At 43.5% G+C, this 20,622-nt stretch overlaps 1 protein-coding gene across 1 annotated transcript; it reads right to left on the bottom strand.

The window, feature by feature from the left end:
- Positions 1-3,733: 3,733 nt before the first annotated feature.
- Positions 3,734-5,938, bottom strand: LOC129012776 (testis-specific protein LINC02914). The gene is made up of 3 exons (XM_054448794.2): positions 5,876-5,938; positions 4,618-4,891; positions 3,734-3,912 (listed from the first exon to the last, which is right to left on the bottom strand). Exons 2-3 carry the CDS (start codon positions 4,814-4,816, stop codon positions 3,734-3,736), a joined length of 378 nt encoding a protein of 125 aa, XP_054304769.2. The 5' UTR covers positions 4,817-4,891; positions 5,876-5,938.
- Between the last annotated feature and the right edge of the window lie 14,684 nt (positions 5,939-20,622).

The following is a 20,622-nucleotide window of genomic DNA, read 5'->3' as shown; positions in this document are numbered from 1 at the left end:
AATTTTCTGCTTCTACTGAGAGACCAGAAGATCTGACAAAGCTTGAGTTCACATGTCAACAGGGTTGGAGACCCCTGGACCTAGAAGGTGGCTGTCTCTGAAAAGAGATACCTGCTCTCCAAGTCCCCAAAGTCCTAGGGTGACTCTTAATGGTTTCTGTATTTTCTTATACCAACCCTACCTCTCTGACCTTCCTGAGTCCTGTAGCCTTGAGAATTTTTGAAACCTTTATCTAAAGCAATGGTTATCAACTATGTTCCAGGTAGAAACACTATTTTTCTTTAAAGTGGATAAAGCATCATTAACATGGACCATTGACAGTATTTTCCAAGTCTTCACAGCCATGCACAAGGACACACGTGTGCTCATGCTAAGGAAAGCTTATTGATGAGTTTTCTGAAATTTTTCTCCAATAATGTTCTTTAAAGTCTTAAGCTTGTCTATACTAGAATCTGCCGTCAGCAGCAGATTGGGCTCACATTTACATCTTTGGGTTTATTTTTACATCGAAGGCATCTATCTTTCACAGTTCTTCTCCAGGTGTTTTGCCACCTGAATGCTTCTGAGATGCACTTGGCCAAAAGTTCTGGTTCAAAAGAATCAAAAACTTCTAGGCCCTGAGGGAAATGTCTTTTGACAATTCCTCTTCTCCGTTCTCCCTTGATGAGCTCGGGAGGAGGTAAAGAGACACATAGGAAAAATCTGCCTGTTCTATTAAAACAAAACAAAATAAAACAAGGCTGAGAAATAGTAGACAGGGAAGGTATTTTGCCTCAGCAGCAAAATCAACTACTTGTGGAATTTCATTTACCAGAGGATACGGTGTTTTCTTAAATATTCTATAGTGATTAGCTGGCAAAATCTCAAACATTTTTTAACACAAGATGTCTTTGGTCAATAAATACCAGAACTGAAATGTCCTGGGGGTGGAGATTTATGATCTAAGCACAAGAAACACACCCATAAATCAGGCAGAGAAAGCTTTCAGGTAGCCGAGCAGGCATTATGCAGATCTCAGAAGAGGCCCAGGAAGGAAGCCTTGGGGTCCTGGCGGGGCTGAGCTCATATCAACCTGTGGGAGGAAGGGATGGGCTTTCGAAGGCTCCATTTCTTCATCCACAAAGGAATGAACACTTTGGCTTTGCACTGTTGTGTTTCTCTTTTTCTAATCATTGGAAATTTTTCCTTTTCTATTGTTCACAGACATTTGCAAAGACAGACATGTTGTGAAGGACCTGCAGAACCAGGTTGAAATTATGGCCGGAACACTCGGCTGTGTGAGCTTGGGCAAATCTCTTAAATGCTCTAGCATTTTGCATCCTTCTCTGAAAAGTGAGGATAATAATAGCCACCATACAGGATGACTGTGAGGATTAAATCAGATAATGTTGTGAAATGCTTAGCACAGTGGCTTGCAAAGTTTCACTTATAGATAACATTTATTAAAGTGCCTGGCACCATGTAGGTCTTCTATAAATTACCCTTAGCCCTTTCCAATGTGCAAAGTTAAGGGAAAATGTAGATGATGCTCTATAATAAATAGTAGCTTCATCCAGATGCAAACTTGACTAAAGCTTTTGTGGTTTATCTTGATATGGAGTCCAGTTCTGATAACTGGGCTTCTCTTGGGTCCCAAGATCCAGTCTCACCTTGAATTTGGTTTGTTTACTCTCTGTTCCCTCCCAGGCTTGTTCTCCATCTCTGGCTTTTTCAACTCTGAGTCTATGCTCTCTTCTCCTTCCTCCCCTTCTTTTCCCTTCCCCTCCCTTCCTCTCTACAGTTTAGTCAAAACACTCCCTCATTATCTCAGGGGCTTCCATGGTTTAGGTTACTGTCTATGTATCCTGATGACTCCAAGGGACCTGTAGCTCCCCCCAGGCCTCTCTTCTGACATAGACAGGTAACCCAGGTACCCCTGTCCAGACAGCTCTTCCACCTGACATTTCCACCAGGGTATGTCACAGGCGTCGCAAATGCAACGTTACCCACACATATCTCTGGATCCTTCTTTACCATTCTCACAGTCATGTTCAGCCTCTCCCATGTGCTGGGCCTTTTGTAGGATTTGGAGGAGGCAGCAGTGAGAGGTCCCAGTCTGGACTTGGTGGTGCTCACACCTGGTCCACCCCTGTACTCCTCATCTGGGTAAATGTCCCCAGTGACATAACTGCGGCCCAGGTGAAATATCTGAGAGACCATGTTGACATCTTCCTCTCCTGCATATGAAACTCTCCCACGTCCCGTGGACTTTACTTCCTAGATACCCTTCATGTCTGTTAATTCTGTCCGTTTCTACTGCCCCATCCTATGTAAAACCACTCTCTTCTGTCACCTGGGTGACTGTGGCAGGCAGCCTTTCAGTGGAACGCCGCGTTTCCCCAGCCACATCCCACAAAGTACGGAGAATAACTAAATACACAAGCCTGGTCATGTAATTCCCCTGCTCAAAACTCCTGCGGCTTCCCACGGACTTCGGCATAGAATCCAATGTCTTAACCAGCTTCCAAGGTGCCTCCCTGATCAGACCCCTCCCTCCATCCCCGGTATGTCTCCAGTTTCCCCTCCTGCCCTTTCCACACTAGACTTTATGTTTTTTTTTTTCTTTTCTTTGGAGATGGAGTCTTGCTCTGTCACCCAGGCTGGAGTGCAGTGGCTCGATCTCAGCTCACTGCAACCTCCACCTCTTAGGTTCAAGCAATTCTCCCTGCGTCAGGCTCCTGAGTACCTGGGATTACAGGTGCCCAACACCACACCTGGCTAATTTTTGTATTTTTAGTAGAGACGTGGTTTTGCCATTTTGGCCCACAGGTCTTGAACCCCTGACCTCAGGTGATCCACCCACCTCGGCCTCCCAAAGTGCTGGGATTACCACTGCACCCAGCTGACTTTATGTTCCTTCAGGTTCTCTAATATGCTGTGATCCCCTTTGCTTCCAGACCTGCACTGGACCAGACTCTCCACTGCCTGGAAGACTCTCCCCTGACTGTTCCCAGTTCCTGGCTCAGGAGTCAGCTGAAATGAGACCTTCTCATAAGATGTTTCTGTGACTTCCTACCCTCGATACATCCCTTTGTTCTACATTCCACATCACCCCCCACTCTTTCTTAGGAGCTCTTTAGGCACTTGCAATTGTTTAATGAGTTCTAGGATGCAGTGGAGTCCCGAGACAATGTCTCTTCAAACGTGCTCCAAATCACTTGGGTGGTAAGCCTTAGAAAAACGCAAAGTTGGGGAATTCCTGGGAGGCGGAGTCTGAAATTTTACATTTTTAACAAGTTCCACAAGGGAATCTAAGCATAGCAAACTCAAAGTGCTGTTGCCGTGAGTGCTTGGCCCACGGGACAGGGGGTGATTTCTTCTCTGGACTCAGGGATGCTGCAGGAAGGAAAGCCTGCACCCGGCACAAGCCCTCAGAACATCCTGGGAAGCTTTTCCCTCCTCAGGTTCTCTGCTATTACTGCATGGTTCTGACATCCAGCTGTCTTAAGATCACTCGACAAGCACGTGTGTCACAAAACGTGAAGAGTGTTCTGGAAGTGTCAGCACGAGCGTCCTTCTTCTTTCCTATCCTGGGGGGTCTGCCACTTAGATTCCTCTGCTTGGACATTCTTCTGACACATGCATAAGCCTCACGGACAATAAAACCCCCCTATCCAAAGTTATGGGTCTGGAGGAGGCAAATGGAAAAGGCCAGTCTTTCCATCTATGAAATCTGACTTCCTTTCAAGAATAGTTACATCTGTGACATCTGTTCTACGGTTCCTTTGAACAGCTGCTTAAATCTTGGTGTAGCACAAAATGCAGAGATGGTCGAAGCAGACATTATTTGGTGATTACATGACCCTGGAGAAGTTTCTTCATTTCTCTGGCATTCTGATTTCTCTTCTGTACAGAAACAGGTACAGCACTTACCTGGAGGGGGATTGAAACGTGCAATGGTGCTGGACACAGGGAAGCCTCTTGTGGATATTCACCACCCTCCCCGCCTCCCTCTCTGCCAAGTGCACATCGCCTCTAGCATCCATAGGGGCGAGCTCCTCTCTGACAGTGACCTCACTCCTGCCCCCAGGTACAGGCTGCAGTCATCTTCGAACCAGGCAGAAGCACTCCTTGCTATGGTAAATTGCTCTATTAAATGCTTATCTCATTTTATCCTCTCTTGAAGATCAAAAGGACTCATAGCTTCATTTTCCGTAGAGGAAGTCTAGAAACCTAGAATTATCCATTTTTTTCCTATGATCAATTAATGATTTATCAGGATTCAGGTCGTGGCTCTACTCCTTGCTAGCTGTGTGATACGGGGCAAGAACCCCAATGATATCCCTGCAAACATCAAGCATGTACCTGGTGCCAGGCGCTGGTTGGAGTGTTTGGCTGACTCTTCCCCTTTCCCTCACTTCGCAATGATGGTCTTTATTTTACAGGGGCAGAAAAGGAGGCTGGGTGGAGTAAGCCTGTTGTCCGAGCCTCCACCCCTGGGAAAAGGCTGTGGGACAGCAGAGTCGGCAAGTCTCTGTCACTCTCTACCACAGTGGTTGCCTTTCTAAGCCATAGTTAGTCCCATGTGGGAATATAGTAAAATTTTAATAAGCAAGGCAATGTATGGGAAATACTTACCACAGCACCTGGCCTTGGTGAGTGTCAGGGCATGCTGCTTGTTATGTCTTAGGCTCTGCAGGTGCTGAGAACTTGGGCATTTCCCTTCACCAAGGTGGCCCACTGATGGGAGTGTGATCATCGGCTTTGTTCCCTGCTTATGTGGCCTGGCATCTCCTCTCGTGGCCTCCAGCCTTGCCCCTGGCTCTTTCCGATGCATCCAATCCTACTGGAAGCAATTGATTCCCGTGGCTCCCACGGCTGGTCATGGGCCTTCAGTGCTTGCCTCCACACCCTGGTTAAGAAAGGCATGGAGGGGGTGCTCAGTGAGGAGCTAGTGTTGGGCTGGGCCCCCAGCCTATTGCAGGCACTGTGGAGGGACCAGCTCCTCCAGGGGCCCCTCACCTGCTGCACCTCCCCACCAGCCCCTAACTCATGCAGGCTCCTTGCAGAATTGGCTCTCGATCTTTCTTCTCCATCTCAGCCTGGGCTGTCTCTGCTCCTCACGTGGGGTAATTCGACAGCCTTCTGAATGGCTCCCTACATCCAGGCTCTAGAGCAAGGGTCAGCACATGACAGCCTGTGGTCAAATCCAGCCCTTAGTCTGTTTTCATAGCCCTTGAGCTAAGAATATTTCTACATTTCTAAAGAGTTGTTAAAAACCAACCACATGACAAAAATAAAGAAGAATATGCAACAACAACCAACTGCAAAGCCCTTTACAGATACTGTTTGCAGATGCCTGCTCTAGACCATTCTTCATATTGACCTTCTCGCCCAGCCTCAAGGTCTCACCCTGATTCCACTCAAGGTCTCACATCCTGTCTCTACACTGCTTAAAAATCTTTAAGCCACCCTGTGTGCAAAAAAGGCACCCTGAAGATAGTCTAAGAAGATCTGGATTCAATTCCCATCTCTGATACTTATTAGCTGTATGACCCTCTTGAACCTCAGTCTCTTCCTCTGTGCAATAGAGTTAACAGGGCAAACCCAGGAGGTTATTTGGGGACCTGATGACTTTGAGGTATGAAAATGCACTCTGAGATACACAGAGCTATTCAAAATATGAAATTTCATCATAACTGTTTTGTCCATGGGCAGTGTGCACACCCCAGAGCCTGCTGTAGACTCTGTCCCCAGCTGAGACCCAGTTTGCTTTCCAAACCTCATCCCTTGTGACTTTCCACATGACATCCCAACCCACATGCCGCATGGCTTTGCTCTCCCCCTGCCTTGGTTGAAATGCTCTTCCCAGTATCGTCTTGCATTTGAGCCCTACCTGGTCTTCAGATTTCACACCCAGCTCAGTGGCAGTTGCCTCTGATGTGTGGATCCTGGAATCTGCACGGGGACAGTTAGAGACATGGAGACGGGAGAAGTCTTCAGCACTCAAAGCGCTTGTTCTCCAGCCCAAGAAGGCATTAACCATTTCAATCTGTGCGCTGGTCTTAAATCTTCTCCTCCCTGTCTTTTCTTTCTCTTCCTTTTCTTTCCAACACTCCAACATGAAACAGTGCCTGCTGTGCAGTAAAAATATTTTGGCTGCCTCCCTTTTAAAAATGTTCTAAAAATACACAGAGGCATCCACATGCCCACATGGCAGGCTCTGACGATTGCCTTCCAGGTGACAGAAACAAACCCTGAGCTTGTGCCTCTCCTTGGCTCCAGCGTGGGGAACTCCTGGGCCAGCCTTCCAGACAGGCACCTAGTTAAGGGGCAGCAGCATTTGATATGGAGCAAAAATTTGTGCTTTTTGCTGACCATTCTCAATGCTGCAGAACTCTCAATTATTTGTAGAAATTGGAAGACACAAGATGATGTAAATAAAGGTAGAATATGATTCATGCTCCTCTTTTGTGTTTTAAGACCTACTCAAGGAAATAAAAAATGTTGAAACTCTTGCCTCTTTTTTTTTTTTTTTTTTTTTTTTGGGAGGGAGTCTTGCTCTGTCGCCCAGGCTGGAGTACAGTGGCGCGATCTTGGCTCACTGCAAGCTCCACCTGCCGGGTTCACGCCATTCTCCTGCCTCAGCCTCCCGAGTAGCTGGGACTATAGGGGCCTGCCACCATGCCCGGCTAATTTTTTGTATTTTTAGTAGAGACGGGGTTTCACCGTGTTAGCCAGGATGGTCTCAATCTCCTGACCTCATGATCTGCCCTCCTCGGCCTCCCAAAGTGCTGGGATTAGAGGTGTGAGCCACTGTGCCCAGCCACTCTTGCCTTTTTTAAACCCTAGGTTTCTTGCCTGAACTCAAATAAACTTTTGTTTCACCCAAAGAGAGGCATCGTGTAGTCCTGCAAAATCATTAGGTGGGGAGCCAGCAAGATGAGGTTCTCATTGTCACCTGCCACCACCTATAACATCCTAGGTTGTCTCTGAACCTCAGGCTCTTTATCCAAAATTTAGGGGCTTTAATTAAGTGACCCATTAGTTTACTTCTAGCTGTAAAAATCTGTGGTAGATCAGCTAGAGTCGTTAGTATGATTTAAGGCATAATATGGGTTTAGAAACAGTATTTGTTTTACTACTAATAGTTATAACTTCGCAGGATGATGCCTACAGTTCTCATTCAATAGACTCTTTTTTTCTTTTCTTTCTTTCTTTTCTTTTTTTTTTAAGCAGAGTCTTGCTCTGTCACCTAGGCTGGAGTGCAGTGGTGCAATCTCGGCTCATGGCAACATCTGCCCCCTGGGTTTAAGTGATTCTTGTGTTTCAGCTTCCCAAGTAGCAGGGATTATAGTTATGCACTACCATGCCCAGCTATTTTTTGGCATTTTTAGTAGAGATGGGGTTTCACTATGTTAGCAAGGCTGGTCTCGAACTCCTGGCCTGAAGTGATCCACCTGCCTGGGCCTCCCAAAGTGCTTAGGATTACAGGCATGAGCCACCACGCCCAGCTGACTCTTTTTAAATAAAATTATTATTATTATTATTTGATACAGGGTCTGGTTCTGTCATCCAGGCTGGAGTACAGTGGCACAATCTTGGCTCATTGCAACCTCCACTTCTTGGGCTCAAGCAGTCCTCCCACCTCAGCCTCCCAAGTAGCTGGGATTATAGGTGCGCACCACCATGTCTGGCTAATTTTTGTATTTCTTGTAGAGAAGGAATTTCGCCCAGTTGCCCAGGCTGGTCTCCAACTCCTGAGCTCAAGGGATCCTCCGGCCTCAGACTCCCAAAGTGCTGGGATTACAGGCTCCCATGACCCATGGCCCCCCAGCCACATTCAATAGACTCTTTACACTGGGGTGGGTGCTGTGGCCACAGCAAAAGGAAATGTGCATTTATTTATTCAGTGACCAAATGTTTGTGACCTGCCATCGTGGTTGGTATGTGAGAATAAAATCATTCTCATTTTATAGAAGATAACACTGAGGCTAAGTGAAGTTGGAATTACTATTCCTACTCATATCTATAATACTAGCTCATTCTACGTAGCTCATCTTAGGGCCCTAGTCTCAATAAGAATTCCCATAGTAGGCTTTCAACTTACTGATTCTTCAAGTCATTCCTAAGTATAAAACAAGTTCTTACTTATGATGCATTATTAAATAAAGTGAGCTATTAGGTTGGTGCAAAAGTAATCATGATTTTGCCATTCTTTTAATGGTGAAAACCACAATTACTTTTGCACCAACTTAATATTTTGGATTGCAATTATTTCAATATACCACTTCATATGATATTTTGGGACTGCGTTTGAGTGAGGTCTATCGCTTGTATTGTGCCTCAGTAAAGCCCCATTTAGAGCTCTTCTGTAATTCAGTCTTTCAGCAAATCAAGACTCTTTAATAAGTCCCCGATTTGCTCATTCTTGTACATCATTAGTCACTATGTTAAAGAGGCTTTCATGATCAATGTGTTTTGGAAATATGACTAAACAAAGTAAGGTTAGTGCCTTTATAGCAGGACCTCTTGCAACCTGTAATGCATGGGTATGTATCTGAGATCTCCATGAGGGTGTTACCATTTGCTGCTTTTACTTTTCCCGAAGTTCTTTTACTCTGGAAAGTAGTGTCATGGAGCATCTGACAGCACTGGCATTCACAGAAATCTGTGTTGCTCCCAGTTAATCTTAATTTCTCTCATTGGGGTTTTGCTGCAATGTAAAACGGAATAATGACTATTTGTTATATTTTAGACACTTTATGGATTCCAAAGCATTTATCTCATGTGGTTCTTAAAGCCATCTTGAGAGATGGATAGGATTACTCCATTGTATTCACAAAGCAGTGAGAATTTTAGTTTAGAATGGTGCACCAAATAAATACTACAACTTTTCCCCACTTCTCTGAACACATAAGGAAGATAGGAATAATATTAGTAAGCCATACTAACTACATAGCAGGGCCCTGAAACAAGAATGGGCAATCTACAGATACCATAAATGGAAATATTTCCTGAAAAGGAGGGTGTTTGGGATGGTTACTAGGGGCTGAATCACTAGGGCCCAAGAGGGTGTCCGGAAAAGAGCCGAGAGCCATGCACAAGGCTGTGTCGAGGGTTTCAGGTCCTAGGAGGGGCAGGGAACCACATCTGGCAATCTAGGCGTGGCAGAGGACCGCAAACCTGCAGTGGGGACTGAAAATCTACCCCCACCCATTTCTAGAGTCTGCAACTGCTCTGTGTCTGCCTACCGAGTGCTGTGGCTGAAGCCCTGGTCCTGGAACTTGAGAAGTGCCTTCTGCATGGGGCAGGGTCTGGAGTCACCATAAGAGTAGGAGCTGTCTGGAAATAAGTTCTTCATGTGGGTTTGGGGCTAAACTTAGACAGGTGCAGAACCCGTGTTTACAGCCGTGATAATGCATCTTGGGGGTTCCTGGAATTCAAAGAAGGGAAATCACCCAGGGTGGTGATGACCTCACAACTAAGAATTACACAACACTGGAGGAAGGCAGAGCCCAAGTGAGACAAACGAAAACACAGCACAGAGGACTATATAACTGGTGAAAAGAAGGGAACTTAGAGAATCTGAAAAGACACGTGAAACATTTTTTAATATCCTGAAAGAAAGGAGAGAAAGCAACCATGGCAGGAGGAAAGAAGGCTCTGGAGGAAAAGAAGTTTTGAAATAATAACAGGAAGTTAGGGAAGGCAGTGATAAATTCCATATATAAAAATACATTTTCAGTGCGGGCGCGGTGGCTCACGCCTGTAATCCCAGCACTTTGGGAGGCTGAGGCGGGCGGATCACGAGGTCAGGAGATCGAGACCATCCTGGCTAACACGGTGAAACCCCATCTCTACTAAAACACAAAAAATATTAGCCGGGTTTGGTGGCGGGCGCCTGTAGTCCCAGCTACTCGGGAGGCTGAGGCAGGAGAATGGCGTGAACCTGGGAGGCGGAGCTTGCAGTGAGCCGAGATCGTGCCACTGCACTCCAGCCTGGGTGACAGAGCGAGACTCAGTCTCAAAAAAAAAAATACATTTTTGAAAATCACAAAAGTACCTTTATGTGCTGGACAGATGAAACCTCCAAGACCATAGCGGTACAAAGAGAAAACATATTAGAAAAATTAGGAGACATAGAAGATGGGTGGCCCTGTGACACAAGTTCAGTGGGGTTTCTAGGAAAAGCAAATGAATAGAAGAGAGCACAGGAGACCTCTACAAATGTGCCACATGGATATTCCAAGAACTGGCTGATGTCGTCTAGAAAAACCTCCAAACATAAAGAGTAAAAAGAAAATCCTACAAGCTATGAGAGAAAATTAAAACACACACACACACACATACACAGGTACACACAGACACACACAAACACACACACACAGATACACATAGACACACACACACAAACACACACATATACATAGATACACACACAGATACAGACACACACATATACACAGACACACACAGATACACACAGACACACACATACACACACACATGCACACACAGACACACACACAGATACACACACACAGATACACACAGACACACACACACATTTTCTGCAAAGGAATGAAAATGAACATTGACATCATTTTCTCATCAGGAATATTAGATGCCAGAAGAATAATTAAGCAATATATTCAAAGAGAAAACAGTTTTCTGTCATAAATACTTTACTCATTCCAGGTAGTTTTCAAGAGTAAGTATAATATAAAATAAAGAAATTTAAAGACATAGACAAACCAGCACATTACCACAGACCCTCTCTGGAAGAACAACACAACCTAAAGCCATCGTCAAACCATGGCCCATGGGCCAAATCCAGCCAGCACCTGTTTTTGTATGGTCTGTGGGTTAAAAATGGATTTAATTTTTTAAATGATTGAAATGAAATCAAATAAGGATTAACATTTTCTGACAAATGAAAGTTACATAAAATTCAAATTTTGGTGTCAATAAGTAAAGTTCTGTTGGAACATAAGCATGTCCTCTGGCTTCCCCGTTGCCTGTGGCTGCTTTCCTGCTACAAGAGCAGAGCTGAGAAGCGCGACAGATGCCAAATGTTTGGCAAAACTTGCACTGTTTATTATCTAGCCCTTAACCAGAAAATTGCCAATCCTGAAGGATGCACTTTAGCAAAAAGAAATATGAACCCAGGAGAAAGGAATTAGATGCTAAAAATGAAAGTAAATAATTTTTATTGAGTCTATTATTTGATACATGATGTAATAGTGATTAATAAAAATAAAATGTAAAAACAAGCTGGAGCTAAATTTTAGACAACAATGAAATGGGGAGGAGATTTATTTGGAGGCAGTGGACTCTGCAGATTGTCTTGCTCAGGAAGATGCCAAGACACTGACGATAGCTCTGCCTTCCAGAAAAAGCACTTAATAGGTGATTTAAATTTTTTGAGAGCCATTAATAAATAAAGAAAATGCATAATTTCCAAATGAGTAGAAATAAAAAAAAACCGCTTAAATGAAATTTCAATCATCTAACAGAAGGAAAGAGGAAACATTTTAAAAAGGGAAAGTAGAATAAATAGAAAACCTTAAGAAGGCAGAAATAAATCCAAAATTTTAATAATTCCAATATAAAACAAGTTAAACTCATCAAAAACAGACCTACTAAAATATGGCAAAATGCTGTTTATAGGAAACACATATAAACAAATAACTTCGAGGACTGAAAATGGATGGAAAGAGATATCCAAGCAAAACTTTCACCTAAAGAAGGCTGGTGTGTCAATTATTAACATCCAAAAAGGAGAATTAAAAGGGAAAAAGGGACAACAGTGCTACTTGTTGATAAAAGGACTAATGTATAAGTTATGAACTTTCAGAGCCCTTTAAAAGTGTAGAAACTATTTTAGCTGACAGCCTTTACGAAAACAGCCTGTGGTCTGGATCTGAGTAACTTCTGCTCATGGTTGTCTCAGGGTTGCAAGTGGTGGCTTCTTCAGTAATAGAATCTTCATTCTAAGAAGAATGAAGTAAAAGGAAAAAGAGAAAGAAGGAGAGAGAGAGAGAGAGAAGGAACGAAGGAAAGAAGGAAGGAAGGAAAGAAGGAGGGAGGGAGGGAGGGAGAGAGAGACAGAGAAAGGAAGAAAGAAAGAAAGAAAGCGGAAGGAAGAAAAGAAGAAGGGAAAAAGAAAAAGAAAGAACATAGAAAGAAGGAAGGAAGGAAATAAAATAAATAAAAATAAATAAATAAATAAATAAATAAATAAATAAATAAATAGCACTTGCTTGGGCAAGGGTGTAGAGGACACTCAGCTGTCTTTCTGAATAAGTGAAATAAGCCAGGTGCAGAACATTGCATATTCCCACTTATTTGTGAGATCTAAAAATCAAAACAATTGAACTCACGGACAGAGAGAGTAGAAGGATGGTTACCAGAGGCTGGGAAGGGTAGTCGGGGGCTGGGGAGGAGATGGGGATGGTTGATGGGTACAAAAAGTAGTTAGAATGAATAAGACCTACTGTTTCATAGCATAACAGGGTGACTATAGTCTGTAATAACTTAACTGTACATTTAAAAACAACTAAAAGAGTGTAATTGAATTGTTTATAACACAAAGGAGAAAAGCTTGATGGGATGGATACTGCTTATTTCACATTGCATGCCTGTATCAAAACATCTCACGTATCCCATAAATATATACACCTACTATGTACTCACAAAAAATAAAAATTAAAAAATAAACTTAAAAACTCAAAAAAAAAAAAAAAGATTTAGCCAGCTGGAATTTTTAGATGCACATCCTCCTTTGTCATTTATAAAAACAAAAACTAACGCCGAATATAAACCCAGAGGTGGTCAGAGAATGAAACTTGACTTCAGACAAATGATGTGGGGTGGTGGGCACAGCCTGCTGTTGCAGTCCCAGTTCCCCACCACCCTTTATCCTCCTCTGGTGCTTGCAGACACAGCATTTTCTCACTCAATAGTAGTCTCCTTGCTTTTTGGTTGTTTTGTTGTCGTGGATTTCCAGTTGTGCTGCGACCGTGGTTTGCATGATGACTGTTTTGGGAGGAGGGAGGAGGATTAGACTTAGTACAGGATCAATTTCTATAACTCTTCCATGCGTACTTAAAAAGAGCATATAGTACACATTCATGCATCTATCAGTTACACTACATGCACATTCTGGTATATGCGCTGTACATCAGCATCTCAATAGTGATATTCAGTCCTATCATATATTTTACTTGTGTTATGACTGTTCTGTCATTTTCTGAGCCAAGTGTGTTAGAGATTCTAGCTTGTGTTGAGGATTTGTCCCTTTTTTGTGGTGGTTTTGCCAAGCTTTTGTTTTCTATGTTTCAGGAATTGTATTATTAGGTACTAAAAAAAATTCTTCCCAAGATCCACTCGCCACTTCTTACTAACATAACCTCTACATTATTGGAAGGAGAAATGTGCCTAACTTAGAAATTATATTTTCTTCCAAGAAACAGAAAATAACAAGTGTCGTAAGGATGTGAAGAAAGTGGAACCCTTGGGCACTGCTGATGGAAATATAAACTGGTTCAGTCACCAGTGGAAAACAGTATGAGGAGGTTCCTCAAAAAATTAAACATAGGGCCAGGCATGGTGGCTCACGCCTGCAATCCCAGCATTTTGGGATGCCAAAATGGGCAGATTACCTGAGATCAGGAATTGGAGACCAGCCTGGCTAACATGGTGAAACTGTCTCTACTAAAAATACAAAAATTAGCCGGGTGTGGTGGCACATGCCTGTAATCCCAGCTACTCAGGAGGCTGAGGTAGGAAAATTGCTTGAGACCGGGAGATGGAGGTTGCAGTGAGCTGAGATCATGCCACTGCACTCCAGCCTGGCTGACAGAGCAAGATTCTGTCTCAAAAAAAAAAAAAATTAAACAATTAAACATAGAATTTCCATATGATCTAGAAATCCCACTACTGGGTCTGTATATCCAAAATATTGAAAGTAGCAACTCAAACACCTATTTGTACACCTGTGTTCATAGAATCATTATTCACAGTAGCCAAAATGTAGAAACAACCTAAATATTTGTCTATAGAAGAAAGAATAAACAGAATGTGGTATATTAATTAAATGGAATATTGTTCAGCCTTTAAAAAGTAAGGGAATTCTGACACACATTACAACATGAATGAACCTTCAGGACATCAAGCTAAGTGAAATAAGCCAGTTACAAGAGGGCAAATACTATATGATTCTACTTATATGCAGTACCTAGTGTAGTCAAATTCATAGAAACAGAAAGTAGAATAGTGGTCCCCAGGGCCTGGGGAAGGGGGACGGTGGGACTTAGTATTTCATGGGCATGGAGTTTCAGTTTGGGATGGTAAAAAAGTTCTGGAGATGGGTAATGGTGACGGTTGTACAACATTGTGAATATACTTAATGCCACTGAACTGTACATTTAAATATAACTAAAATGGTAAATTTCTACTATGCATATTTTATCACAATAAGGAAGTTATTAAAATTATATTTCCCAATATCTGTAGGCAAAAATAATTGGATGGGACTTTGAGGAGGAATGGGACAAGTTGTTAGGCACTCATTGGCCTCTTACCATTTTTTTTCCTCTGCCCTGTGTGCATTCTCTTAGAACATGGGGTGTGGGGGTGCGGCTGAGGATGCCCTGTTTCCTCGTGCACACAGCAGGACACCCACAGGCCAGCACTTGACTCGACAATCCTGGATCCCACCCTGACATGAAGGATGTGTGGAGGGTTGACTCAGATCTGCCTTCCCTTTGTCAGAAATCCTTCATCATGCCCCAATTTCATGATGTGATTTTACTGGAATGTAGCAGGAACAGCAGTGCATTATAGAATTAATTACATTCAGCTTTAAGGCCTGTGACTAATTGATATGCAGCTCTAAGTGTGATGCCTGGAGAGCCAGTATCGCAGCACTGTGTGTGCAGGGCCAGGGTGGAAGAACCACACCCCCCACCCTGGCCATTTCTGCTTATTCACTTCTTCCCTCCCGGACTCTTTCCCACCATCCACTCCTCCTCATCTTCACATTCCTGCTGCCCTCCCCGTTTCACAGGTGAGGGATTAGCCCAGGGAAGGTGGTGAACAGCCCCAGATGACACACCTTGTAACAGACAGAGCTGAGATGTGGACACAGAGCTATCAGGCTTTGAATTTCCTTTCTTTCTGGATCTGCTCCCGTCATTCAAAGAAAACATCTCCTAGACTCTGTCTTAGGAGTCTGCTCCTTTTCCTGAAAAGGACTGCTCAGGAGAGTATTAGACAATGAGGGATTAAAAGACCGTGTAACTCCAGGGATTTGCACTTTTTTTCCAGTGGGAATTTGTATGTCTGCTCAAAAGCTTCCTGACTGATATAAGTTGCAGGCAGCAGGCTTTCCCCATGCTCCCCTAATCAACCTATTTTCCTAATTCCTGGCCAGTCCTCTCCGACAGGTTCCAGAATCTACCAAAAGTCAAGGAGCTCTTTTCTGCAATTTTTGGTCCTCCTCAAATAACAAAGCTTTTCTTCCTTTTCTCCTCCCTTTTTCCATTGACCAGCTGCAACTTACTTGTCATCTGAAATTCTCTAACCTTCTTCATAAATCATGAAATATGCATTTATGGAAGAAAAAAAATCTCTTCAAAGCATTGTATTATTCACTGGGAATCCTGAGATTAAAAAAAGGACAAAGTATTGATTCTCCAGCAATTCATAACTCAGTGTGATATATAAACAGATAGTGATAATTAATATTTATTGGAGGTTTACTATTACACACATTGCCATTTAGTCCTTCACACACTGTAACCTCAATTAATCCTCAAAACAAACAACTATATGAGGAAGGTATTATTATCAGCCTGATTTCAGGGATGTGAGAGTTGCAGGCAAGTGAGCGAGTAGGAGGTAGGGGAAGGCTCATTCCCTGATCTGGGGACGGCCAAAGCCACACACTTAGCGTGGGCAATAAGGCCACTTGCATTAGGGTGTGTTGCTTGCCATACTTAATGGACCCCACGACGGAGGATGGTATCAACTCTACCAGTGATGTTTTAGGGCAGCCTGCCCAGAAAGGGGTGCAAAGTAAACTGAGTCTTGAATAATGAGTCAGAGTTCATCAGGGAGAGCTGGAAGAAGGAGGGAGAGGGGACAGAGGAGTCAAAGACCTATAATCACTGTGCAGCTTGGGATGTTTATGCAACTACACGTGGTTTAGCATTGCAAAAGCTTATAGCAAGTTGGGGGCAAGTGGGGAGCAGGAAGGAAGGGGGAGGAGTTGAGAGTGAGAAGCCAGTGGGGCCAAGTCAGGGGAGGTCCTGCAGGGACTGGGACATCTTCCTGTTGGAGACAGGAAACGCAGACATGTTTTCGGCAGGGGTTGGTGTGATGTGTTTGTGTCTATTTCACCTTGCCAGGAGCAGAGTAGGTGTTCAATTCATGTCTGTGAAACAAACCTATTTGCTCTGGAATCATCTCTGAGTTTTCAGTTTAGATTGTTCATTAACACAAAGAACTAAACTGCAGTAAAAGCCAACAATGTGTCTATTACATGCCCATGTCTGTTTTAGACCATTCACAGAATAATTATCAGGATGGCTAACAATGGATGATTTATTATAAATATCAGCTTTGCTGCTTGTTAATTCAGAACAAAAATATTTGCCCATTTCCATCCCAAAGGGAGAAATCTAGTTAGTTTGTTCCCCATATTATAACTACGAAATTAAATTAAATGAACTGAATGGATTGCATGGGGGTAAAGAAACTATTTAATATAATTCACACGATGAAGAATAATACTGAATACATCTATAGTTGGCTAAATAAACCAATTAACTATTTTCTCTTTAGACAGCACAAGCCAATAGTGCAGCCACGACAAAAGGAAAAAAAAAACCAGAATAAGAGAAAAAGAACTTGTCTTAATTAAGTGGAATCCAAATCTCTGCAGCCATCATCCCTGGGCTTCAACTCCCTTGCCCTCTTGGGTAACTCTCACATTGGCTTCAGGTATGTCTCTTTCTTGTCTTCCAGGGTTTTTTGGTTTATTTTTTAAATCACAGATTGACAGAAATAAGCTCATGAGGTTGAATATGATGTGGTCTCATTCCTCCAGCAGACACCTGGAAATGATAAATTGTGAGCAAAGGGAGCACAAGTTTACCTGTAACTATATCAGCACATGGTGGGTAAGAATTTAGGGTTTGGGGTCAAGTAGATCTCAGCTTGAATTCTTTCTCTGATGCTCATCGCTGGGTGATCTTAGGCAGGTTACACAGCCTCCTTCAGCCTCAGTCTCCTTAGTTCTAAAATGGGAACAGCGACTACTTCCTGTGATGATGGTGAGGAGTAAATGAGACGGAATTTAAAGGCGTAGCCCAGTGGCAGGCACACAAGCGCTGCACGGTTGGTGCTTCCTGCCTGCTAGAGGCATTAATCTGCCTGTGTTCTTAGAGTCAGAACTAAATTCTTTCATCCACTATTTCCTGAGTACCTACTGTATGCTTGGTTTTTGCCTCGAGGTAGGGGGGTGGTGATAGGTAGATAAATGGGATCCCTAGTATCTTATAGTCTAGTGGGTAAGTCAAATTCTGTCCCCATAGGTAACAGAATTGGAATTCGATAAGAATGGGTGGAATGAGGTTTTAGAGCTGAGCTGGGCTTCAAATTAATGTCCTGGCTTCCGGAAGTCACCGACAGCAAGGGTCTCAAAAAGCTGTAGACATTTTCTGACTGTAGTTTCAAGCTCAATAAGCCAAGTTTCTGCTTTTATCTGAGGTCGATTCTTAGTACAAATGAAGCTGATTGAGAGTAAGCTAGGGTTTTATGAGCAGTACTTCCGGTTGGCCAGGGGTGAGTATCAGCAGAGAAGAGCGGGAGGGAAAGGAGTGCTGTTGCTAGGAGAGGCGTCCTGGACCAGTGTTGGGGTCCTAGGCCCATGCAGGCTTGGCTTGGCACTACATGGCTTTCTCCACTCTGGGTCTCAGTTTCTACATCTGTGAAGTGGGGGTGGGGGAAGTTTTCCTCCAGTTGTGAGACTCTGAAGCTATGAGTGCAGTATGTTGTTGAGAGAGAAAATTAATTGATTATTTTTTGGACACTTTTTCAACACTGACAGTACCATGAACTGAAGTTGGTGCTGGGGTAGAGAGAGATTGAGCCCAAAGTGTCCACAGTCCAGTGGGTGATAGAGAAACCCAACTGATATTTTATGCAAGACTTGGTGAGTGCAAAAGTAAAGTGCAGAGCCAGGGAAGCTGTAGCCATGGGGAAATGGGACTGCCCCAACTGCTGGACTGGGGATGGGGGTTTGAGGAATCTGCAGTCTCTGGAGGAGCTGAAACCTGATATGAGTCATCAAGGACATGAACGAATTAAAGAGGTAAATGTGCGAGTCTGCCTGGTGTACAGTCTAAGCTGGGGGATGAAAGCTGTTCAGTGTTGCTGAAGTTGAAAGAGACAAGGACACAGAAAAAGGCATGGTCAAAGTGGGGAAGGACTTTCTAAATTTTGCTAAGGAATGGGACTGGTGCAGGGTGACCCTAGCAGACCTCTAAGCAGGTAGAAAGGGCCACAGAATCAGATGTGTATTGAAAATACATATCTCAGGAAGAGTGAGTTTGAGAGGACTTTATTGGAGAATAAAAGAACTGCTAGGATTGATTCTACATCTTTTGCTATTGTGAATAGTGGTGCAATAACCATACAAGGGCAGGTATCTCATGGAATCGACCTAAGTATCCATAAATGGATCACTGGATAAAGAAAATGTGGTATGTATATATATGTGTGTGTGTGTCTGAGTGTATTCAATAGAATACTATACAGCTATTAAAAAGAAAGAAATCATATCAGCAACATGGGTGGAACTGGAGGCCATTATCCTAAGTGAAACAACTTTGAAACAGAAAGTCAAATACTGCAGGTTCTCACTTACAAGTGGGGGCTAAATAATGTGTACACATGGAGTGTAGAATGATAGACATTGGAGACTCAGAAGGTGGGATGGGGGAGGAGGATAGGGGATGAGATATTACTTAATGGGCACAACGTACATTACTGGGGTAATGAACACCCTAAAAATTTGGACTTCACCATCATGCAATATATCCATCTAACAAAACTGTGTTTGCACCCCTTAAATTTACTTTTTTAAAAGAGCCGCTGGGAGGTGATAAGAGAGTGAACAGTAGTTGGAGTGGTGTGGGAAAGGACTAGAGTTAAGAAAAGTTTAGAGGTAAAATCTTTAGGATGCTAGGAATGCAGGAGACAGAAGAAAGGCCCAACTTTCTATCCTGAGCCATGACGGATGGGTATCCTCTGCAGAGTCACAAACCACAGGGGACAGAGGCCACGGCAGGTGACAGCTCCCAGTTGGAACTGCTGATGTAAGGAGCCCACCAGCCTCCAGAAGGGAAGAGGGTAAGCATCAGGTGCAGAGCTCAGAGGGAGGTTCCAAGGCAGGAGACGCACATTTTGGCAGCTGAGATGGCACAGGAAAGTGAGTGAGTCTGATACCCTCACTTGATTTAAATCTCTGTCTTCAAACAGAGAGGAAAATCAATCACAGGTGAAGATGCAGCATTTGATTGAAACCTGACAATTCCCAAATAAAATATCCTGTGTACGCGTTGTTCTTTCTCCCAAGCTTTCTCAACTCCACATGGATGTTCATGACAGCTTGTCAGAGGAGTTTCTCCAGAAGAGCTGATCTTCTGAACACAAAACACAACTTGGTTCAGTAGACTGTGCTAATCGCCCTGAGATACCCTGCCGACTTCATCTGTCCAATGTCCTTAGAGGGAAGATAATGAATTTTAAAAATCTGAGGTCATTCAAAGAGGGCAGCAAATGGTTATTTCAGACTTTGCTCCTTGGCATCCCCTCTCCCCAATATATTTATTTAGAAGTTTTTTCTTTGGAAATGTATATTGTTGTTTGCCTTTGTTTTCAATTAAGCAATAGTGTGACTGTGTAACTTTGCTAGCTCTGAAGGATGCCCTGATATAGATCATCATCCTAAACCTGGTCTTCGAGACCTCACACTCTCATCTTGCTCCACCTACAGGTTCTCACTTGTCTGTTTAACCATATGCCTTAATCCTGCCATGTGGGAGGAGCTCGTTACCTGGCCCAGTGAACCAGGAGATTTTGGAGGGCCGGACAGGCTGGAGCTGCTCCCCTCCTTGTCTCCTCCAAGCCTCACACAGGTCTCGCATTGACAGGTGCTCAGCAAGGTTTTCTGAGACTAGACTTGTTTTCCTAGAACAAATCACATCTTTGCTCATGCAGTGACCCCCTACTTGGAAGGCCTTCCTCCATCTCTGCATTTCATTCCCTCATTAAAATCCAACTCCAGTTACCTTTCTCTGGAAGCTGTTCCCAGTGCCCCCAGCGGTGAACACTCTGCATGTGTCCTTCTGTACCGTGTCTCTCTAAGTGTTTCTGAGTAGTGGGCTATGCAGTGTATTCTTTCTGTTTCTAAACCAAGCCTGTACTGTGCACAGGACTCAGCTTAGGACTTGCGGGCTTTTGGGTACTCCTAGAAACATCTCTTGAGGCATCAATTTCTTTCCCATTCTCTGGGCCTTGCAAATACAGAATTTCCAGCACCAAGTCATTGCAGACCACACACCATGAAAG

This window comes from Pongo pygmaeus, chromosome 15 (genome assembly GCF_028885625.2).
Source record: "Pongo pygmaeus isolate AG05252 chromosome 15, NHGRI_mPonPyg2-v2.0_pri, whole genome shotgun sequence".
NCBI classification, from domain to species: Eukaryota; Metazoa; Chordata; class Mammalia; order Primates; family Hominidae; genus Pongo; species Pongo pygmaeus.
This window is presented reverse-complemented; position numbering and strand designations above follow the sequence as displayed.

Coding starts and splice junctions, on each gene's coding strand:
- LOC129012776 (XM_054448794.2), bottom strand. CDS start 4,816: ATGCATCGGAAAGAGCCAGGGGCAAGGCTGGAGGCCACGAGAGGAGAT. Junction 3,913..4,617: donor CACCAAGGCCAGGTGCTGTG/GTAAGTATTTCC, acceptor ATCCCCCTCCAG/GTAAGTGCTGTACCTGTTTC.